This window comes from Brugia malayi (genome assembly GCF_000002995.4).
Source record: "Brugia malayi strain FR3 genome assembly, contig: Bm_v4_Chr2_contig_001, whole genome shotgun sequence".
NCBI lineage: Eukaryota > Metazoa > Nematoda > Chromadorea > Rhabditida > Onchocercidae > Brugia > Brugia malayi.
This window is the reverse complement of record NW_025062476.1, coordinates 13,737,934-13,758,136: the sequence shown is the minus strand read 5'-3', so window position 1 is coordinate 13,758,136 and position 20,203 is coordinate 13,737,934. Positions and strand designations below refer to the sequence as shown.

The 20,203-nt window shown below is 19.3% G+C and overlaps 1 protein-coding gene and 1 further gene across 3 annotated transcripts; one reads left to right on the top strand and one right to left on the bottom strand.

Annotated features, from left to right (window-relative positions):
• Nucleotides 1-785: 785 nt before the first annotated feature.
• Nucleotides 786-19,437, top strand: Bma-jip-1 (Uncharacterized protein; the record flags this gene model as incomplete). 2 transcript variants are annotated; one of them, XM_043079488.1, is made up of 22 exons in its annotated part: nt 786-949; nt 1,172-1,340; nt 1,529-1,577; nt 2,280-2,440; nt 3,571-3,729; nt 4,238-4,332; nt 4,525-4,716; nt 5,095-5,292; nt 5,653-5,790; nt 6,337-6,523; nt 6,715-7,309; nt 7,569-7,740; nt 8,042-8,118; nt 12,105-12,393; nt 14,771-14,880; nt 15,352-15,516; nt 16,296-16,403; nt 16,871-16,974; nt 17,567-17,671; nt 18,377-18,456; nt 18,953-19,051; nt 19,365-19,437. In XM_043079488.1, the coding sequence occupies 22 exons, from the start codon at nt 786-788 to the stop codon at nt 19,435-19,437; spliced, it is 3,489 nt and encodes a 1,162-aa protein (XP_042935422.1). The 2 variants fall into 2 exon arrangements, with proteins under 2 accessions (XP_042935422.1, XP_042935423.1); XM_043079489.1 differs by lacking the exons at nt 786-949; nt 1,172-1,340; nt 1,529-1,577; ... (8 more) ...; nt 7,569-7,740; nt 8,042-8,118 and having other exon boundaries at nt 12,317-12,393.
• On the bottom strand, nt 9,975-10,091 carry Bm16149. Its single transcript, XR_006228044.1, has one exon. The product of XR_006228044.1 is annotated as a pre-microRNA Bm16149 (primary transcript).
• Nucleotides 19,438-20,203: the final 766 nt, after the last annotated feature.

Sequence of the window (20,203 nt, the reverse complement as noted above, 5' to 3'; positions counted from 1 at the left end):
TTTTCTTTTCTTTCCTTTTCCTTTTTTCCATCAATAAATTTCCATTTCAATTCATTTTGCAAATTGCGTCATATTTTCTACATTACTTTTGCCATTTCTCCCTTTTTTTTTCTTCAATGAAAATTTTTGCTTTTTTATACTCTTTTTTCTCTTTCTCTCTCTCTTTCCAATTTTCTATTTTTCTCTCTTTTTTCTCATTTTTTTCTTCCTATTTATGTAAATAAATTTCTTTTCTGTATTTTCCTCTTTCTTTTCCCCCTCTCTCCCACTCTCTTTCTTTCTTTCTGTCTCAATTTTTTGAGATATTTCATTTTAACTAACAAAGATTGCTTCTTCTTTCTTTTTTTTTTTTTTTTTTTGTGAATTTCAAAATTAAATGTTTTATCGTTTATTTTGCTTTTCTTCTTTTCTACCATTTTTTTTTAAACTCTCTTTCTTTCATTTTTCTTTGAAATTTTGCATTCAGTATAATTTCTTAATTCTTAATATTATTTTATTTAATTATTATTTTCTAAAATATATTTCAATAATTTATAAAAATCCTTTTTCTTATTTTCAATATTTTAATATTCTTTGATTAATTAGTTAGTATTAAATTATGGAAATTTTTATAATTTTAACTTTTAATGTCTATCATTTTTCTCTCTTTTTCCATTTTCATTACACAATTTTTGAAATAACAATAAAAATAATTTTTATTAAAATTTCGTATGTGATTTAATTCGCTAAAATGATGGTAAATAATAAAAAGTAAAATTTTGAACTTTTTTTTTTCATTTTTTAAGATGGATTCTCAGGATTTGGTTATAAATGCAAATGATTTGGATAAAAATTCCAGTCAACATTCCAGCGATGAATTGAGTAATGTTAGTGATAACAATGATACTGATAATGGTGATAAGGATAATAGTGATGATGGTTCAAGTATTTGTAATAATGATTCTGATATGTACGATTTTATAATTTTGATTTAATGTTGCATATATGATTTTACTATTTAAAATTTAACGAAATTATTGGGTTATTTTATAGGAAATTTTCAAAATGTAAAGAAAAAAAGAAAATTATTTTTTAGAAAAATAAAAAAAAATTTTTTAAAATTGTTTTTTTTATGATAATTAACAGATTAGCTTTATAACCTTTTTTTTTTTCAAAATTTTTATTTTATCAGAAGTTGGTCATCAGAAATAGAAATGAATTATCAAAAAAATAAATGTGCATCACAATTATTGCTACTAAATCAACAATATTATGATAAAAATGATACATTATCAATTGCTAATGCTGGAAATGTTGATAACGAAATAGCATTATCACTTTGTCATAGTAATACGTCAAAGGTAATTAATTAAATTTTTTTTTCTTTTTTGTTTTAATTTTTATTTTCATTCAAATTATCATAATATCACTTTTGCTATCCTTTAAATTTAAAAATATAATGAATTGATATTACAATTTAATAATTTTAATTTTATTTTTCCTTTTACAATTTCTCTGCTTTATTTATTTATTTACTCATTTAATCTAGGATGATAATTTAAATAGTGATAGCGATGAGGAATTTGCTGTACATGCATGTTTACGAGGACTTATTAAATCAAAATCAATATCTTCAATTCAAAAACATAACCATGAAACATCTTTATTACATGCAGATATGTTTTTTATTTTTACTTTTTTGTTTTTAATTTTGATTTTAATTAATTATTAACTAAACATTTTATTTATCATTCTAATTTTAATTTAAATTAAATGTAAAAATAGGAATTAATTTGAGCAAGACTAAGGTAGAGGATGAAAAGAAGCCAATAATACAAAAATTTAACATTTTAATTTCAATAAATAATTAATTTAACCATATAGATTAATCTACATTTAATTTAATAAGAATGCAAATTAAAATATGTTCACTTAAGAATCAATTAAAATATATGAATAAATTAATAATTAGCTTAAATAATAATAAGTTAATTTAATTCGTTGTAAACGGATTACACAATGAAAAAATGTTAATTTTTTTTTTTTAAATAATTTTTTAGTTATTAAAGAAAATCAAATTACATACTACTATTCATACTATATATTAGTAATATTAAAAAGTGAGAAAAGGAAATTATGAATTCAACAAAAATTAATCGAGAAAAAAGCAAAAATTAGCAAAACAAATTAAGAAAATTAAATTTTAGAAAAATTAAAAAAGAAAAAAAAATTCCTTCTATTATTTTCATATTTATATTTGAATAAAATAATTTAAAATTTTTTTTTCCTTTTTTTTGCAGATGAAAAAATTTATGCAAATAATACATTTATTACAAATATGCATAATGGTAAATGTTTGAATGATGATTTTATTAAAATGCAATCAGTAAGTGACGATGAAACTACCGCATCTTCTGCACCATATTTTTCACGAAATAATTATCGGACAGCAATATTTAAGGTTAATTTTTTAATATAATTAGTAAATAATATTCATAAATTAGGCATATCATAATTATATCATACACAAATGTTTAAATATAATATAATTAGTAAATATTATTCAAATTTAATGTAGTTATTAAATAATTAGTAAGCACAAATATTTAAATTTAATGTAACTAGTAAATATAATTAGTGAAAAAAGATAATATAATTAGCAAATATTATTTAAATTTTATATAATTAATAAATATAATTAGTAAAAAAATCTATAAAGTGAATATAACATAATTAGTAAATATTATTTAAATTTATTATAGTTATTAAATAATTAGTGAACACAAATGTTTAAATTTAATATAATTAGTAAATATTATTTAAATTTAATATAATTAATAAATATAATTAGTAAAAAATAATACAAATAGTAAATATTATTTAAATTTAATATAGTTATTAAATAATTAGTAAACACAAATATTTAAATTTAATATAATTGGTAAAAATATTAATATAATTAGTGTAATTATAATATATTTAATGTAATACTCATAAACAGTTTCACTAATTTATTTCACATATTGAATTATCTTTGAAAGTGACTAATAATAAAATTTTTATTAGCAAATAAAATTTTTATTTGTGTATGATTATTTAAATTATTATTTATTAGCTAAGGTGAATAAAAAGAAAAAATAGCAAAGTGATAATTTAAACTTTTGCAGTTTTATTCATATTTCTTTCTTTTATTAATAATATTTAATTGACTCATTTTATAGCTAATATTTAATTTTTATTTTACTTTTGAAATAGTTCAATAATTTTCTAATTTCTTTTTTAGACATTTAACATTTTTTTTTCTTTTCTTTGTTAATTTTTTTTTCCTAAATATTAAAATTTTTCTTTCTGTCATTTTTTTTTCCTTTGGAAAAAATTTAAATGAAAAATTAATAAATCAATTTATTTGCTTGTAATGATTTTTCTTTTTTTTTTTTGTTGCTATTGAAAAAAAGCAATTAATTTTTTTCTTTTTTTTTAAAATCATATCAATGATTAAAATTGTATTTGATTAATTTTTAATATTATATCAATGTTTGAAATTATTTTTAATATAATTTTAAAATTTATATTAATGATGAAAAATTTTAGACAAAATCAAATACAAATGTAAGCGATAATTGGTCAACAACAGCAAATAATTTCAAATATGGAATAAATTTTGAAAGTGATGATGATTTGGAAGCAAGATCATCACCATTTACCTGTTGCTGGTCAGCACCAGAATTTATTGTTGACAATGAGCGACAGGTATTGCAGTTATAAATTTTTTTAAATTTATTTCGGTTTTTTTTTTCTCTCAATTATCATTTATTTTATAACATTAATATAGTAGTCTTTTCTTTTTTTTTTTGTTCAAAAAAATTTGCATTTTTTTAATTTGTAATTTATAAAATCTTTTTTTTGAAGAAAATATATTTGTTATTTTAATTGGTCATTTTTTTTTTTTGAAATTATTTAAAGCAATAAGTATGAATAGTAATGATTAATTTAATAAATGTTTATGATGTTAAAATAATATTTGTGAATAATTTTTTTCCTTCCTCTTTTTTTCAAAAAAAAAAAAAATTAAATATATTGAAATTTGAAATAGATCAGGCAATTGAAAAAGATTAGATATAAGTTATTGAAGGTTAAAGGTTAAAACATTTATATTTTATTGAAAAGAATCTTTTGTGTTTGTGTGTTTATCTTAAAATTGTTTATTTCATAAAAAAATTTGACAAATTTTTTTGCATTTAATAAAATTAATCTTTAGTCATCTGTGGAATTATCAAGTTCACAAGAAGATGCTTGTTTTAAATTTGATGAAAATTTTGCAAATGAAAAATGTGAACAACAAACTTTGCATTGGTTACTTCTTAAATTTATTTTATTTCATTCATTTTTTTTTTTTTTGAGAAATTTGAACAAATACAAACTTTTCCTTTTCTTTTTCTAAAGTAATTAATTAATTATAAGAAAACAAAGAAGCAAAAAGAATTGAAACTGAAATATGTTAGCATAGTTAATGGCAATGATTAATTAATTAATTATTGTTTTTAGTGCTAATTTATATGATGAGTATGATGAAGCAATGCGTACAAGTATTTTGGATTTTAATACTGGATCAACTGGAGTTAATAATAATTTAACACATTTAAATTTACCATTAAATGTGATGGTGACATGTCGACGAGTAATCTCTGAAAATGACTCACTTTGTATGTATGATGCTAGTCCATCACCACCACATCAGTAAAGTTTTTTCTTTCTAATATTCTTTTTGTTTTATTTTTCAATTAAAAAAATTAAAAAAAAAAAAAAAAAGAAAAATTGAATTTTATCAAATTTACCTGTTAAAAGCATAAATTAGTAATTTTTCATTTAAATTTTAAATTCTTTCAATAAAATTTTTTTTTTTCAAATTTTTTTGTTTTTTTTTTCTTTTTCTTTTTTTTCAAATTGAATTTTATCTAATTTAATCTTAAATTTTAAATCCATCAGCTTTTTACTTTTTTGTCTTTTTTTCCATTTTTTTTTTAAATTAAAATTTATAATTATGCAAAATGTAAGTGTTAAATAAATTAATATATAATTTTTTAAATAAATTAATATCATTTCTTTTTTTTACAGAGAAGAGGAAATAAGTTTTGTTGATGAATTAACAGAAATGAATGAAACTGTCAACAAATGGACACCCGAAGCTCTTCTAAATTTTGCTAAAGAAACTTTCGGGGAAAATTCTGAAACTGAAAGACAATTAAATGGAAAATATAATATAACATCAACAATTACAAAAATATCAAAATCACTTGGAAATTTACATTTGTGGTTAATTTCCATTTTTTTTTTTTTTTGAAATAATTAAGCAAAAATTTATTTAAATGTTTTGCTTTTTAATTTGTTTAATAAATGATCACTTAATTTTAATTATTTGATTTAAAATGATCATTTTAATCTTTCTTTTTTCAAATAATTAATCCTATTCTCTTCTATTTATACGATTATTATTTTCTTTCTTTTTTTTTTAAAAAAAAATAATTAAGCAAAAATTATATACAATTTATTCAAGTATTATTCATATTTTTAATTTTATTCATTTTTATAATTAATATCTTAGCATTGTTTAAAATAGAAATTTTGATATTAATTAGTTAAATTCTTTTTTTTTTTTACTTCTTTTTTTAATAGGGAAACGGAAATGGGTTGGATTACAAGAAAACCGTCAGTAATGGATCATTCCGGAATAGTTATGCGTCAAAGTATTAGCTGTCATGATCAGATGATTACGTCATACGTGGATTGTGTTATACAAAATCATTATAATAGGTTTGTTAATATTTACTATCAAATTTCAAAAAAAAAACAAAAAGGAAAGGAGAAAACACGCTATACACGTTACTTTTATTCTTTTCACGTTACTTTATTCTTTCTTTTTTTTAAAGTTGCATTTTAATTTACTTATGTTACTCTTACATTTTCTTATGTGATTTTATTTAATTTACTACTCCTATGATTTTATTTTATTTAAAGTTATTTAAACTTTTGCATTACTGAATAAATTTAAGAAAATAAAATTTAGAAACTTTAGTAGAATTTTTTTTTAAAATAAAAATAATTGAAAAATGATAGTTAATATTGTGGATTGTGTTATACAAAATGATTATAATTTATTTTGAAATGATTATAAACTTCTTCATTAATGATAATATCATTAATTTTATATATGTTTTATATTTATTAGAAATAAAAAAAGAGTAATTAGCATTGATTATTAACATTTTCATTTTCTTTTTTGAAATTTAATACATTTTTTTTTTTTTGCTATTTAAATTATAATTTTAATAAAAAAAATGATTAAAATTATTCTTGTAGATGTTCTTCACCAGATTGTCGTAAATATGCTTCTAAGCCAGATACATTGAAAAAGCAAATGATGACAATGAATAGTGAAAGTGATACGTCAGATGACGAATGGATTCGATGCGTGGATGACGTACCATTAGATGAAACACTTAACACTGATAATCATTCACGTAACGAAATTTATTCTCAAGTTAGGGTATCATTTTTCATATTTTTTAACTAAATAATAATTACTATAATTCATATTTGTAATTAGATCAAAAAATATATAAATTAAAATAAGCAATTATCAGTGAAATGTTATCAATGAAATGATAATTAATTATTATAAATGTTTTATAATATTCGTTGAATTTTTGAAATTTTACCTTTTTTTTTGTTTTCAAGAAATTAACCGCTGATGAGGAAATGATAAAAGTGACGAATCAGATGGATTATTTAAATGATGATGAATTCTTATCATATCAGTCAAAATATCAGCATACTACTTTGAATGATCCAATGCAACGTAGATCATATTCATTAAATATTTTGGATAAACTACCAGAAGCACTGATCGATTTGGAAAAAGAAAGATATTTATTCATAACAAAAATGATTACTACTGCTGATAAGGAGCACTATTATGCTGATATTCGAGATTTATCAAATTTCAATCAACATGCAATCTACTATACAAATATGAGTGATAAAAATGATCTCGAATATGAATCAGATGAAAGTATTAAAAGTGATAGTGATAATAATGACAATGAGATTGATGTTATTGATGATTTTAATGATGATAATGATAATGATCATGATAATCTTGATGATGATGATGACACATTTACGGGTCATATTCTTCCGGTTCAAAGAAGCAAATTACCGAATTTTTATGAATTTACATTTGATATTAAAAAGACAATTCATAATGATACTACAAAATTACTATCAAATATTGATAAAAATGTTTATCCAGTTATTGAAACGTATAAACCAGGTTGAGTTTTTTTTTTTTTTCTTAAAGTATTAGTATTTAAAAGTAAATATGAGTAATGATAGTACTGAAATAATTTTCTGAAAATAAATTAATTGAAATTTAAATACATAATCATATGATATTAATAAGTGCAAGTAATTATTAAATCAAATGGAATTAAATTTTTACAAAAATAAAGAGGAAAAGAAAGATTAAAAAAAGTTATAACTAATTGATTTAAATTATTTTTTTTTTCTTATTGTTATTGTTTATTTAATAGAAATTGATGAACAAATAATGAATTCAACGGTAACTTTATGGGATAATTGCTGTGAATATGCTCAACAAATAAATGAAATTGCTCGAGTTTGGATTCAAAAAACATCGGAAACATCAAATATTAGTGAAATGATTAACACACAACAAACTTCGACAACAATTTCTCCAAAATCGTAAGTTTGTTTATTTATTTTTATTTTTGTTTAAATTTTTTTTAAAAAAGATTTTTAAATTAGATAATAAAATTTTTTAAAATAAATAAATAAGCAAAAAAAGAAAAAATTGCATGAAAAATAAATTATTGGATGAAAAATACAAAAACTAATTTTTTTTTTTAATTAATTTTTTTCGCAAATTCAACATTTTATTTTATATTAATTTAATAATTCCAAAATGATTTTTTTTTCTCTGAAAAAATACAAAAAATTTTTTGATGAAAAAAAAATATTTTATTAATTTAATTTTATATTTTAGTGATAATTTAACAAATTCCACAATGGAAGCGATCGCATTGAATAATCAATGCTTACCAGCTTCATTACCTGTTGATGGTATGCTTACTTAATTAATTAAAAAATAAATAATTGTGCTAATTTTTTTTTTTTGAAACCTGAATTTAATAAAAGTGGAATAATTTATCCTTCATTAAATAGAAAAGATAGATAATTAAATAGATATAACTTTCTAAGATCATTAAAGATTATTAAATAATCTTAATTTACAAGGATTTTTTTCCCTCTCTCCCTCTATACATCTGTCCCTCTCTCTCTCTCTCTTTGTCCTTTTACCTACTTAAAAACTTATTATTATTCTCACTGAAATGGTCAAAAATTCAAAAGTCAATTTATTTCGTTCCATCTTTCCGTGATAGTTTACTCTTTGTTTATTTTTTTATTCAATCATTATCAAAAGTTTACAATTTATTCACTATCATTATCAGTTACTCGAAATGATAATTGTTAATTTTACTAATTAGTAGCGATTAAAACTGATTAATTAATTTAAACTAAATGTGCTAATTAGCATAAAACTGATAAGATCAGGTGAATTTGAGAATTAAACTTTGAGAAAAGCTTTTTTCTCGTAGTAAATTAAGTAAGATTGTTATTTCGAGAAATTAGAAATTAACTAAGTTTGTTTTGAGAAATTAGAAACCAACTAATTTTTCAGATTTATCATTTTGAGAAAGATAAATTAACGCAAAAATTATAGCTTTTTTCCATTTTTTTTTTTTTTTTTTTTTTTTGATAATAAAATATTTTATCTTTTCAAAATTATTTGAGCTAATTAAAAAACTTTCAAAAATTATTAATAATTTCATTTTATCTAATTTTATTCTTAATTTATCAATAATAAGCCTTCTTTTTATGCCAAGAATTGAATGAAATATACTTTAAAACCTTCCAAACTTAATTAATCAAATTAGTTATTTTTGATAACTAATTTTTTATCTAAGTTAATTAGTCTGACAAGTTATAATTTTTTTTTGGCTAATTTAAAATTTTGTAATTTAATTAAACATAGCTCACAAGTAAATTCTCTTCCTTCGTCTTTTTTTTTTTGTTTTTTTTTTCTTGCTTTTAAATTTTATATTATAAATATTTAACTTTAGGTAATGCTATTTTCATGGGTAATTTTTGTTAGCTAACTGATATTCCAATATTAGTTAGCTAACAGTACTTTTACTATACACATAACCAATATTTTATATTTAACTAATATTTTACCATATGTTAAAATATTTGCCTAAATCCCCTGGTAATCATATTATTATTACTATTACTGCTATCATTGAAATAACTATTATTTTAATAATTGCTATTTCAATGATTTATTGTTTGTCACAAAATTCTTTGATGGAATAATTTATCAATTCCAAAAGTATGACAACCAGACAAATGTTAAATGTTAGAAGCATTAGCATATATTCAAATTTTTAAAAATTTGTGTAAACATAATAGCAATAACTTTTATAGTTAGAATTGTATGTTTAGAAATTATTATTATTATTATTACTATTAATATTATTTTTATTGTTATTATCACTATTTACAACGTTTTATAAATTTATAAAATATGTATATGATTTTGATGATTAAATTATTTGAAAATTTTATAAGTTAGTATATTTTATGTAAATTAATAATATATAATTTAATAAATGTATAATTTTTTAAATTAGTGTAATTGTTTAATTATTTTGTCATTAATTTCAATTATTATTATTAAAAATTTTTTTTTTCTTTTTTTAAAATCAGTATTCAATCATTAAAATATTTAATTTTATTTAAAATTTAATGGATTTATATTAAAAAATATAATAATTTTCTGAGATTCTCACTTTTTTTTGCAGTATAACTCAAATTGCTAACAATAAATTAATAAAATATTATAATAGAGGGAAAGAGAAAGTAAGAGGGAGAGAGAGAGAGGGAGAGGGAAGATAAAAAAAGGGAAAATGAAGGAATAAATAAATTTGAAAGACAATTTATTCTCTTCCTTCTCCTTCTTCTTCGTTTTTTTTTCTTTTAATACATTTTGAGGAATGTTTAAATGAAATGTTCGCTAGGCTTAAAAGCAATCGATGCTTTAGACTAAATCTTATGCTTCAAACTAAACTATCATAGCACTAAAATTTTTTTTTTTTATTGATTCATTTTATTTAGCAAATAAAATGAATGTCTCATCAGTGTCTATCTCATTTCTCGTTCATTCATTCTCGAATTTTTCATTTTATCAATTTCATTCCGTTTTTTTTTCCGTTTTTTTTCCGTTTTTTTTTTTGCTTATAACTTCTTTTTTCTTTGAATTTTAATAAACAATGCTTTTTTAAGTGTAAATTTTTCATCGTTTCCTTTTGGTATGTTATCATTATCATTTCAAAAAGTGATAATTATTTGTTATATTAGCAATTACAGTCAAATATTTCTTCTTGTTTAGCGCTATGTGTGACATTTCATCGTAATGTGTCACAATTATTTCTTCCTTTTTTAAAATGCAGTTTATGAGTATTCATTAATATTAATATTATTATTATCATTAATGTTATTTATTACTAATAATTATTTGATAATTATAATTGTTATCATTTTAATATCATCAATACTCGATATTTCACCATTATTAGAATTATCAAGCATTATCAGTTAGCATTCTTATCCTTATTTTTATCATCATTTTTATTTTTTTAATTGTTAACTAATATAATATAATTTTTTATTAAAATAATGTTATTAGTTTTATTCTCTTTTTTACAATTTTTTTTTTTTAAATTAATACTCAAATTTTTTTTAACGGAATAATTTATCATTTGAAATTCGTTTCATCTATAAAAAAGATATTATTATTATTATAACTGTTATCACCAAATTTTTTTTTATTATACAAAATTTTAATTTAAAATTTTAGTTACATTTATTTTTACAATTAATGTTTGATTCATTCACTTTTAATTATGTAATTCATTTATTATTGTCCTTTTTTTTTCAGTGTTACTAAAATTCTTTTTGGAATTTTACTATTCATTTTTGTTTTTTTTTTTTTATTTTTTCATTGATTGTTCTATTTCTTCAACTTTTCTTTTTTCTTTTTCTTTCCTTTTTCGTTTTTTTAATTTTAAATTTAACTATTTTTTATTTTTTATAATTTGAAATAAATTTGCCATCTATAATTTAATAATACAAAATAGAAGAAAATTCTAGAATAACTAAATAAAAATAATCAATTTGCGCTTTTATGTGAAAATAAACCAAAACGATAGTTATAAATCAAATTCATTCATATTATCATTTAAAATAATTCATCATAATTCACTAATTTCTTCAATTCAATATGTATGTATGTGTATGTGTGTATGTGTGTGTGTGTGTGTGTGTGTGTGTGTGTGTGTGTATGTGTATGTTTCTTTCATTAATTAAAAGTTTGATTAAAGTAATGAAAGTTTCATTTATAAGTTAATACATCATTTCCAATTTCAATATTTTATCATTAATTTCAATATTTCATTTTTAATTTAACCTTTTTATTATTATTTTTTTTTTGGCAAAAAGTTAATGATGTAAATAATAAATTGAAATTATTCGAAATTCAAATTCATTTTAATTATAAATGAAATTTCAATATTAACACATAGATTAATGATAAAATGATAATTAATTAGAATATCGATTATTTAAATGTCTCATAATTATTTCTCTTTTAATTATTATTATTATATGTTCTTTTTTTTTTTTTTAATATATACAAAATTTTAAAATTAAAAAAAATTAATTGAATTAAAGATTAAAAACTATTATTATTATTGCTGTTATGAAAATCTTTTCATTTCACATATTTATTAGTTTAATTCAATTAAAATTTGTCAGCAATTATCATAACTGATAGTGATTAAATTTTATTCATCACTAATTGATAAGAGATTTATTCCAAAAATTTTCGTTTTTTTTTTTTTTTTTTTTTTTTTTTTTTTTTTTTACTTTTCTTTTTATCAAATTTATTTTAAAATTTTATTAAAATTTATGGCAATAAATAATTTTAGTATTACCTGGAAAATTTCTCACTCATTCACCATTATCAACAGTATCAGTTGTTCATCGACGTTTACCACCACTACCAATTAATTCATTATCAGCAAATATTATCACTACTCCTATCACTACTCTTATCACTACTACTACTACTGCTACTACAACAACAGCTACTACTGCTTCATTATCTGAACATCATTTCAATTCAACGACATCATCTCCGATGTCAACAAATTTATTCTCACCATCAACAATTGTTTCTTCTCCCATTCAACAACAAGTTACTAAAGAAGATCATAGGTATGAAATAATTATGAATAAATAAGTAAATTAATTAATTAATTAATGAAATAGAAAACAAAAATTATTTGGTGAAATTTTTTGTATTTTTGAATTTAATTTATTGAAAAGAGCAATTTAAAAAATTATATCTAAAAAATAGAAATGCTTGTTCTATTGTTAAGGAATAAATGAAATTTAAGTTTAAGTAAATTAATAAGTACATTCATATCCATGTCATTCTTCCTTTCTTTTTTGAAATGATTAAATAAGCATACGAATATCTAGATTATTACTTTTCTTTTGAGATACTTAAGTAAGTACACGGATATTTGCGTAAGTAAATGCACGGATATTTACGTCATTTTTTTTAAAGTACTATATATGGATTTATATGAATAATTTTTTCTTTTCTTATTTTATTTTTCATATTTTAATTATAACATTTTTGCGTTACCGAAATAATTTTGGAATTTTTTTTTAAGTTTAAAATTAAATGTTTATTAATATGCATCAATTTTTATAGGTAAATTATAGGTTAGAATGAAATGATATATAGAAAATTGCATTCATTTTATTAAAGTAATATAAGTATTACTTATACTAATTTATTATTATTATACTTTTATAATTTATTACAATGCGTTTTTGCATTGATATAAGCATAAAGATAATAATTAAAATTTAAATCGAAAAGACATTTTTTTTTATAACTGTAATTTTATTTTAAAAAATTAATTATTTAATAAGATTTTTATTTTATAATATAGATTAATATGAAAAAAAAATTATTAATATATTAACAAATTTTATGATTTAAACTTATTTTCCAGAGCAAATGATATATGATAACATAAATAATAATAAGGATAATTTAGTTTGAAAAGTGCCATTTTTTAAGAAATTAGAAATGAAATAAAATAAAATATTTTAATGAGAAAAAAAAAAGATTTATTTGAGCAAAAACCATTCCTTTTTCTTTTCTTTTTTCACTTAAAATTTTAATACATTTTTCTTCCTCTGTTTTTTTTTTTTTTTTTTTTTCAAAATTTAACTTTTAAATGTTGAACAATGCATCGAAAATGTTTAATAATAATTAAATAATTAATTGTTTTTTTTTTTTTTTTTTTTGGTAGAATCTATTAAAAGCACAGAAAGATATGGCAAAAAAAAGTTTCCTAAAAATTATTTTTTACTTTTCTTTTTTTGTTTTATTCATTAAAAAAGCAATGAAAAATTAATGAATAAATTTTAAATGAAAATAAAAAATGTTATAGTAATGATTGAAAATGATAAATAACAAAAGATATAATCTTATCATCAATTTTAAATCTAATCTTTTCTTTTCTTTTTTTTTTTCTTTGTTTCAAATCTGTTTAATTTTTAATAAATAATCTACAAATAATGATAAGTTAAATAAGCAATAAATTGACTTATTTGATACGTAGCATGCTTGCATGCAGCGTAAACATCGTATTGATATGCTATTAATGCTGTTGAATTTTTTAGCTCATAATTTATGGATTGACTTATTTGATACATGCAGCGTGCTTACATGCAGCGTAAATATGCTATTAATATTGTGGGTTTTTTTAGCTCAAATTTCTGAAATAATTGACTCATTTAATACGTAGCATGCTTACATGCAGCGTAAGCATCGCATTGATATGTTATTAATGTTGTGGGAATTTTTGGCTCATAATTTGTGGATTATTTAACACATACGCATGGCTTGCATGCAGCGTAAATATGCTATTAATTTTGGGTTTTTTTAGCCAATAATTTATGAAATTTTGAACAAATTACCAAACATTAAACTCATTTAATTTTTTCCAAAATATATAAAATAGCTATATTCATCTATAAATAATTTGCTAATTTATAAGGAAAATATATTATTAAAATGGACTAGAAAAAAAAAAAAAAACTTTGATAATGTAATTTTATAAGCAAAAATAAATAATTTCTAGCATTTCCTTTTCATACATTTTTTGAAATTTGAAAAACTATGTTTTACATTAATTTTTGAGAATCTTAGTAGCATTACTTTAAGCATTTTACATTTTATCATGCTGATACTAATGCTATCAGCAGTTTAATTTATTTCAAGTATAAATTAATTTATTATCATTCATTTCTAAAAAATCCATTTTTAAAATTATATAAATTAAATTATTCTTATCATAAACTGTTACATTACTTTTCCTGTAATAATCACAATTTTCCGAATCAAATTTAATTATTTAAACCTTTCACAAATAACTTATATTAGACTTACAGTAAAATATAGTGAAAGAAAAATTTACCATTCATTAAATTTGTATTAAAATAATGAAATGAAATTTTGATTGTATTAAAATTGTGGAACAAAATTTTTGAAAAAAAATTTTTTGTTTAGGATTTGCTTTGGTACTGACTCAGTGATGAGTCGTTCAGTGCTACTGTTTGATGATAATAGCTACTATGATGATAATAATCTTAATGATAATCAAATTTCTTCCAGAAAAGGTATATTACTTTTTACAAAAAAAATACTACCTTGTATATACTATAAAATAAGTACATTAATGCCAAATCATCTTTATTATGCTTATCATAGGAAATTTAATTCAAAATTTTTGATTTTTATTTTCAAATTTAAATTTATCAAAACAATCATACATGTAATAAATATATCAATGTTAAAATATATATATCATCTTAATGAAAAGCAAAAAAATAAATAGTAATATTAATAGAATAATAAAAAGAAATTCATTACAATAATACATTAAATATATAATGAATATGTTTAATTTTACAAGGAATATGTCTACTATCAATACATTTATTTTATCATACTAATTAAAAATATTTGGTTCTTTTTTAATTTAAATTTTAAATTTAAAAAAATACCATATATGAAATAAATCTTTCCAAAAGATGAAACAAAATGAAAATTGAAATAAAACTAGAATATTCCTTTAGTAGTACTTTCAGATGACTCATCCGGTGTGTCATCCTGTTGTACAGGTATTGTTGACCAGTTCAATCCAACTCATCGAGTACATTCTTCATTTATTCCACGACACGATGATGAGGTACTGCTGGAAATTGGTGATGCAATTCATGTTGAAAGGGAATGTGAAGATCACTGGTGCTATGGTACCATTTTATTTCTCGAAATTACCATTTCTTTTTCTCTCTCTTTTAAATTATTTCTAATTTTAAGTTTTATACAATTTTTTTGTTTTTTATTATTTTAATAAGGACTCTTTGGTGCTATGGTACCATTTTATTTCTCGAAATTATCATTTCTTTTTCTCTCTCTTTTAAATTATTTCTAATTTTAAGTTTTATACAATTTTTTTGTTTTTTATTATTTTAATAAGGACTCTTTGGTGCTATGGTACCATTTTATTTCTCGAAATTACCATTTCTTTTTCTCTCTCTTTTAAATTATTTCTAATTTTAAGTTTTATACAATTTTTTTGTTTTTTATTATTTTAATAAGGACTCTTTGGTGCTATGGTACCATTTTATTTCTCGAAATTATCATTTCTTTTTCTCTCTCTTTTAAATTATTTCTAATTTTAAATTTTGAGTGATTGATTTTTTTTTTAATCTTTTTTGCGCATATATAAAGAATAATAAAATTTTCAAATTATTATTTTAAATAAATGAAAATAATTTTTTAATTTTTTTAATATTTAGTAAATATATATTTTTTCAACAAGATTATTGGTAGAAAATTAATTATCTTACTACTTTTTCCTTGTGGTTATGATTGTTTAGTTTATTTGAATTAAATGAAAAAAAAACATAAATTAAATTAATCGAAACAATAATAATAATAATAATAGTAATAAAATGTAAATAAATAAAATAAATGATAATGAAATTATTGAAATGATAAAATAATAAATTAGGAATATAATTTAAAGGTACAAATCTACGAACCAACCAACATGGCATCTTTCCATCAGCACATGTTTGTGAAATTGATTTAGTTGAAGAAATTTGCATGGGAGCATTACCAAGTAATGTTAATCGTAAGCTATCATTTTTATTTACATTTCAAATTATTTTTAAATTCAAATTAAGTATATATTTTATTAAAAATAAAAAATTCTTATCTTTTTTTTTTTTTTTTTTTTTTTTTGCAATTTCAATAATTTTTGTTCTTATTTGTTTTGTATACATTTTCTGGATTAAAATTTATTTCAATTTAAAATTTCAACATTTGCTTCATAATATCTTAGAAATAAGCAATGAATATTGATTTAATCATAAATGCTAATAATTAATTGAAATTGAATATTGAATTTAATCATAAATTAATGAATTTGATTGAATGCTAAAATTGATTTATAACAAAATGTTTGAGCAATTACATTTTGAATTAATTTTACTTCAAAATTTATGCACAATTATTCTAATTTTATGCATCAATAATTAAATTAATTTAAAAATTGAAATAACTTTCAGAACTTAAGTAATACTTTTTTTTTTTTCCCAGAAACGATGACAAATGAACGTGACACATTTTATTTGACAATGTTAGCATCAATTGAAGTTGCACATCATAAAGGCAATGATATACTTATACAAGCTATGAATAAGGTTGTCATCAAATTTATCAAATTTTTTAAATCATTTTAATTTTTCTTTTTTTTAATATATATAAATTATTTATTGAAATTAATGGAAAAAATTTTTGAATCTTTTTATTATACTTTAAATTTTTTTTTTCTTTAATATAATTTATTACAAAATTATTGTTTTCTCTTTTTTCTTTTTTTTTGTGCCATTTTTTATGTATTTTCAATTTTGCATAAGAAAATAAATTTTACTATTGTCACAAATTTAACTTTCTTTTAATTTTAATTAATGAATAATTTATTTCATTTTGAGCAATTTTAACCAAATTGGAAAAATAAATTATTCTAATTTTTCCATTTATTATCCTTTTCCTATTATTATTACTATTATTTCATTATTAATTTTTTGACTATAGTAATTATAATAATATCTAATTTTATGAAAATTATAGTTTATTTAAATAATACTTTATTTCATATATAATAATATAATTAATTAAAAGGAAGAAAAAAAAAATGAAAATGTAAACCGAAGAAAAGATTTAAAAAAAATACAATTAATTTAAATAATAATAATAGGAATTTGAAAAATAGAAATTAAAATATAAATTTAGGTACTTGGTGTTTATCAAAATAAGGAAGAAATAATAGTACCACAAACAGTACTAATGGAAGTATCATTTCGTGGTATACATATTATTGATAAACGACGAAAGAATGTAAGTTATTAATATGAAATTAAATTAATTCAAAAAAAAAAATAGTAATAGTGAAATAATTATTTATGTTTATGGTAGAATAAGAGAAAAGAAAAAAAAAGAAATTAAAATTAATCTTTAATTAATAAATTAAATTAAATTAAGCATAAAAGTGAAAAAGCGGATATAAATGCAAGAATTTTAAAAAATTTTTTTTGTTTTTTTTTTCGTATAAGATTAAATTTAACAAATTTTCTTTATTGAAAAAGATTTTTTTCTCTTTTTGTTCTTTAAAAAATTCAAATCCGATAATATAATTAATTTAAAAAAAAAAGCTTACACAGTACGCATTTTAATTTCATTTCATGTTTTAATTTTATTATATTTTCTTTTTTCTCATACAATTTCTTATTTAATAAGAATTTTTGTTTGCATTCTTTTATGGTTGAAAACAAAAAACTGAATTGATCGATTAAAATTTATTATTCATATTTTACATTTTTAATTTCAATATTTTTACATTTTTGTCATAAATTTTTTGTTTTTCTTATATTTAAATTAAATATTATTTGTTTATTACATTTACCTTTTTTATGCATTTTTTTCTTCCAAAATTCATTTAGAAACAAATAAATTAAAGCAAATAAATTCCGAAATAAATAAAATATTACTTTTGATATTTTAAAATTGATTAAATATTTATTAATTTTTGTATAAACTTTTCAGTTTTTTCAATGTCCTACATTTGATTTCTTCTATAGCTTACAAAATATTTCATTTTGTGGTGCACATCCAAAACAACTTAGGTTTGTTTATTGTTTATTTTATTTTATTTTTTTTTTTTTTTGAATTTCAGTGAATTTCAGTTTGTGATAATTTTTACTCTGTGCTAAAATAATATTTATATATATGATTAGTGTATTCGGATAATATAATTCCTTTCTCCTTTCAGATATTTCATTTTGTTATGATAATAATAATAATAATATTAATAATAACAATGATTTTTTAATAATAATAATATTTTTTAAGTAATTTTAATAAAAGTTTAAATAGTTTTAAAGAATAGCAATTCTTTATTAACAATAATAATAATAATAATGGTTTTGCAATTGATGGAATTTTAGCAATAATGGCGATAATAATGGCAATGATTTTTTCAATAATAATGATTATTTTTTAATAATAGCGATTTTTTAGTGATAATAATAATGATTTTTCAATAATAACGATGATAATATAGCGATAATTTTTTTTCAGCTTAATCACAATTTTTTATAGTGATTTTTCTTTTTTTTAAAGGTATTTTGGTTTTATAACTAAACATCCATTATTACCACGTTTTGCTTGTCATGTTTTCTTGTCAAATGTCTCAACACAACCAATTGTTGAATCGATCGGGTAAAAATAAATTTTACTCTTATTAATTTAACAACATTATTTCCCGGGAATTTTTTTACCCTCAGAATACGGTTGATAAATATTTGGTAAAAAAAAAGGGAAAAGAAAGAGCTAAAATTACTATTTCAAATAAATTCAAATTATGTTAGATAAATCAATTTTACGTCAATTAATTTTATGATAATTGTTAAGCTTTGTCTTCAAAGCCAATTTTGTTATTTACAAAAATTATTTTATTTTATATTTTGTAACTTTGAATTTTACAAATTAGTAAAAAAATGAAAGAAAAAAATAAATTAAAATTAAATTTCAGACGTGCTTTTAAGCGTTCATACGATGAATATATGGCATTTGCGCATCCAACAGAAGATATTTATCTTGAATAATTTATAAATAAAACACTTTATTTTTATTTTGATAATCAAACATTTTTAGGAAAAAAAAAATTGAAATAAAACTTTTATAATTACATTCATTTTATTTTTATTGAAATAATCATTTGTACATATTTGAAATATTAAATTAATTTTTGGTTGGTTTTAATACTGTATGAATTAAATAAATTAAAAAGTTATTAAATTTTTGTGTGGAAAAAAAGTTTTTGCTTTTTTTGTTTACTTTTCCTATTTTTTTTCTTTTGACGAAAAGGAAATGAAAAAGATTTTAACGAATGTTTTTTTTTTATTACTTTTCTTTTTTTTTCAATTTCCTTTATTTTTTTCTAACCATTATTTTAAATGATATTTACGTCAAAGTACAAAATTTTAAAAATTTAAAAATTTTTGTTTTCGTTTTTTTTTTTTTTCTTTTCTCTAATTTCTACACTTTTTCACAAATTTAAGCTTAGACTTCTTTTTTTTTCCTTGCTTCATGCTTTTTCTCTACTTATAATCTTATAATTCATTTGTTATTACTTCAAAAAAAAAAAAAAAAAAGAAAGAAAATTTGTATACTTCAAAAATAGGAAATGTACTTCAAAATATATTTTTTTTTTTTTGATTAATTAAAAACAAATATTTGAGTAAAAAAAATGGTTTAATATTCAAAATTATTTATTATTTTTTCAAAACTTTTTTAATTCAAATCCTTTTTTTTTTAGACTTAGAATTTAAAGATTTTTGATTTGAATGACTTGTTTGTATGCTATATTTT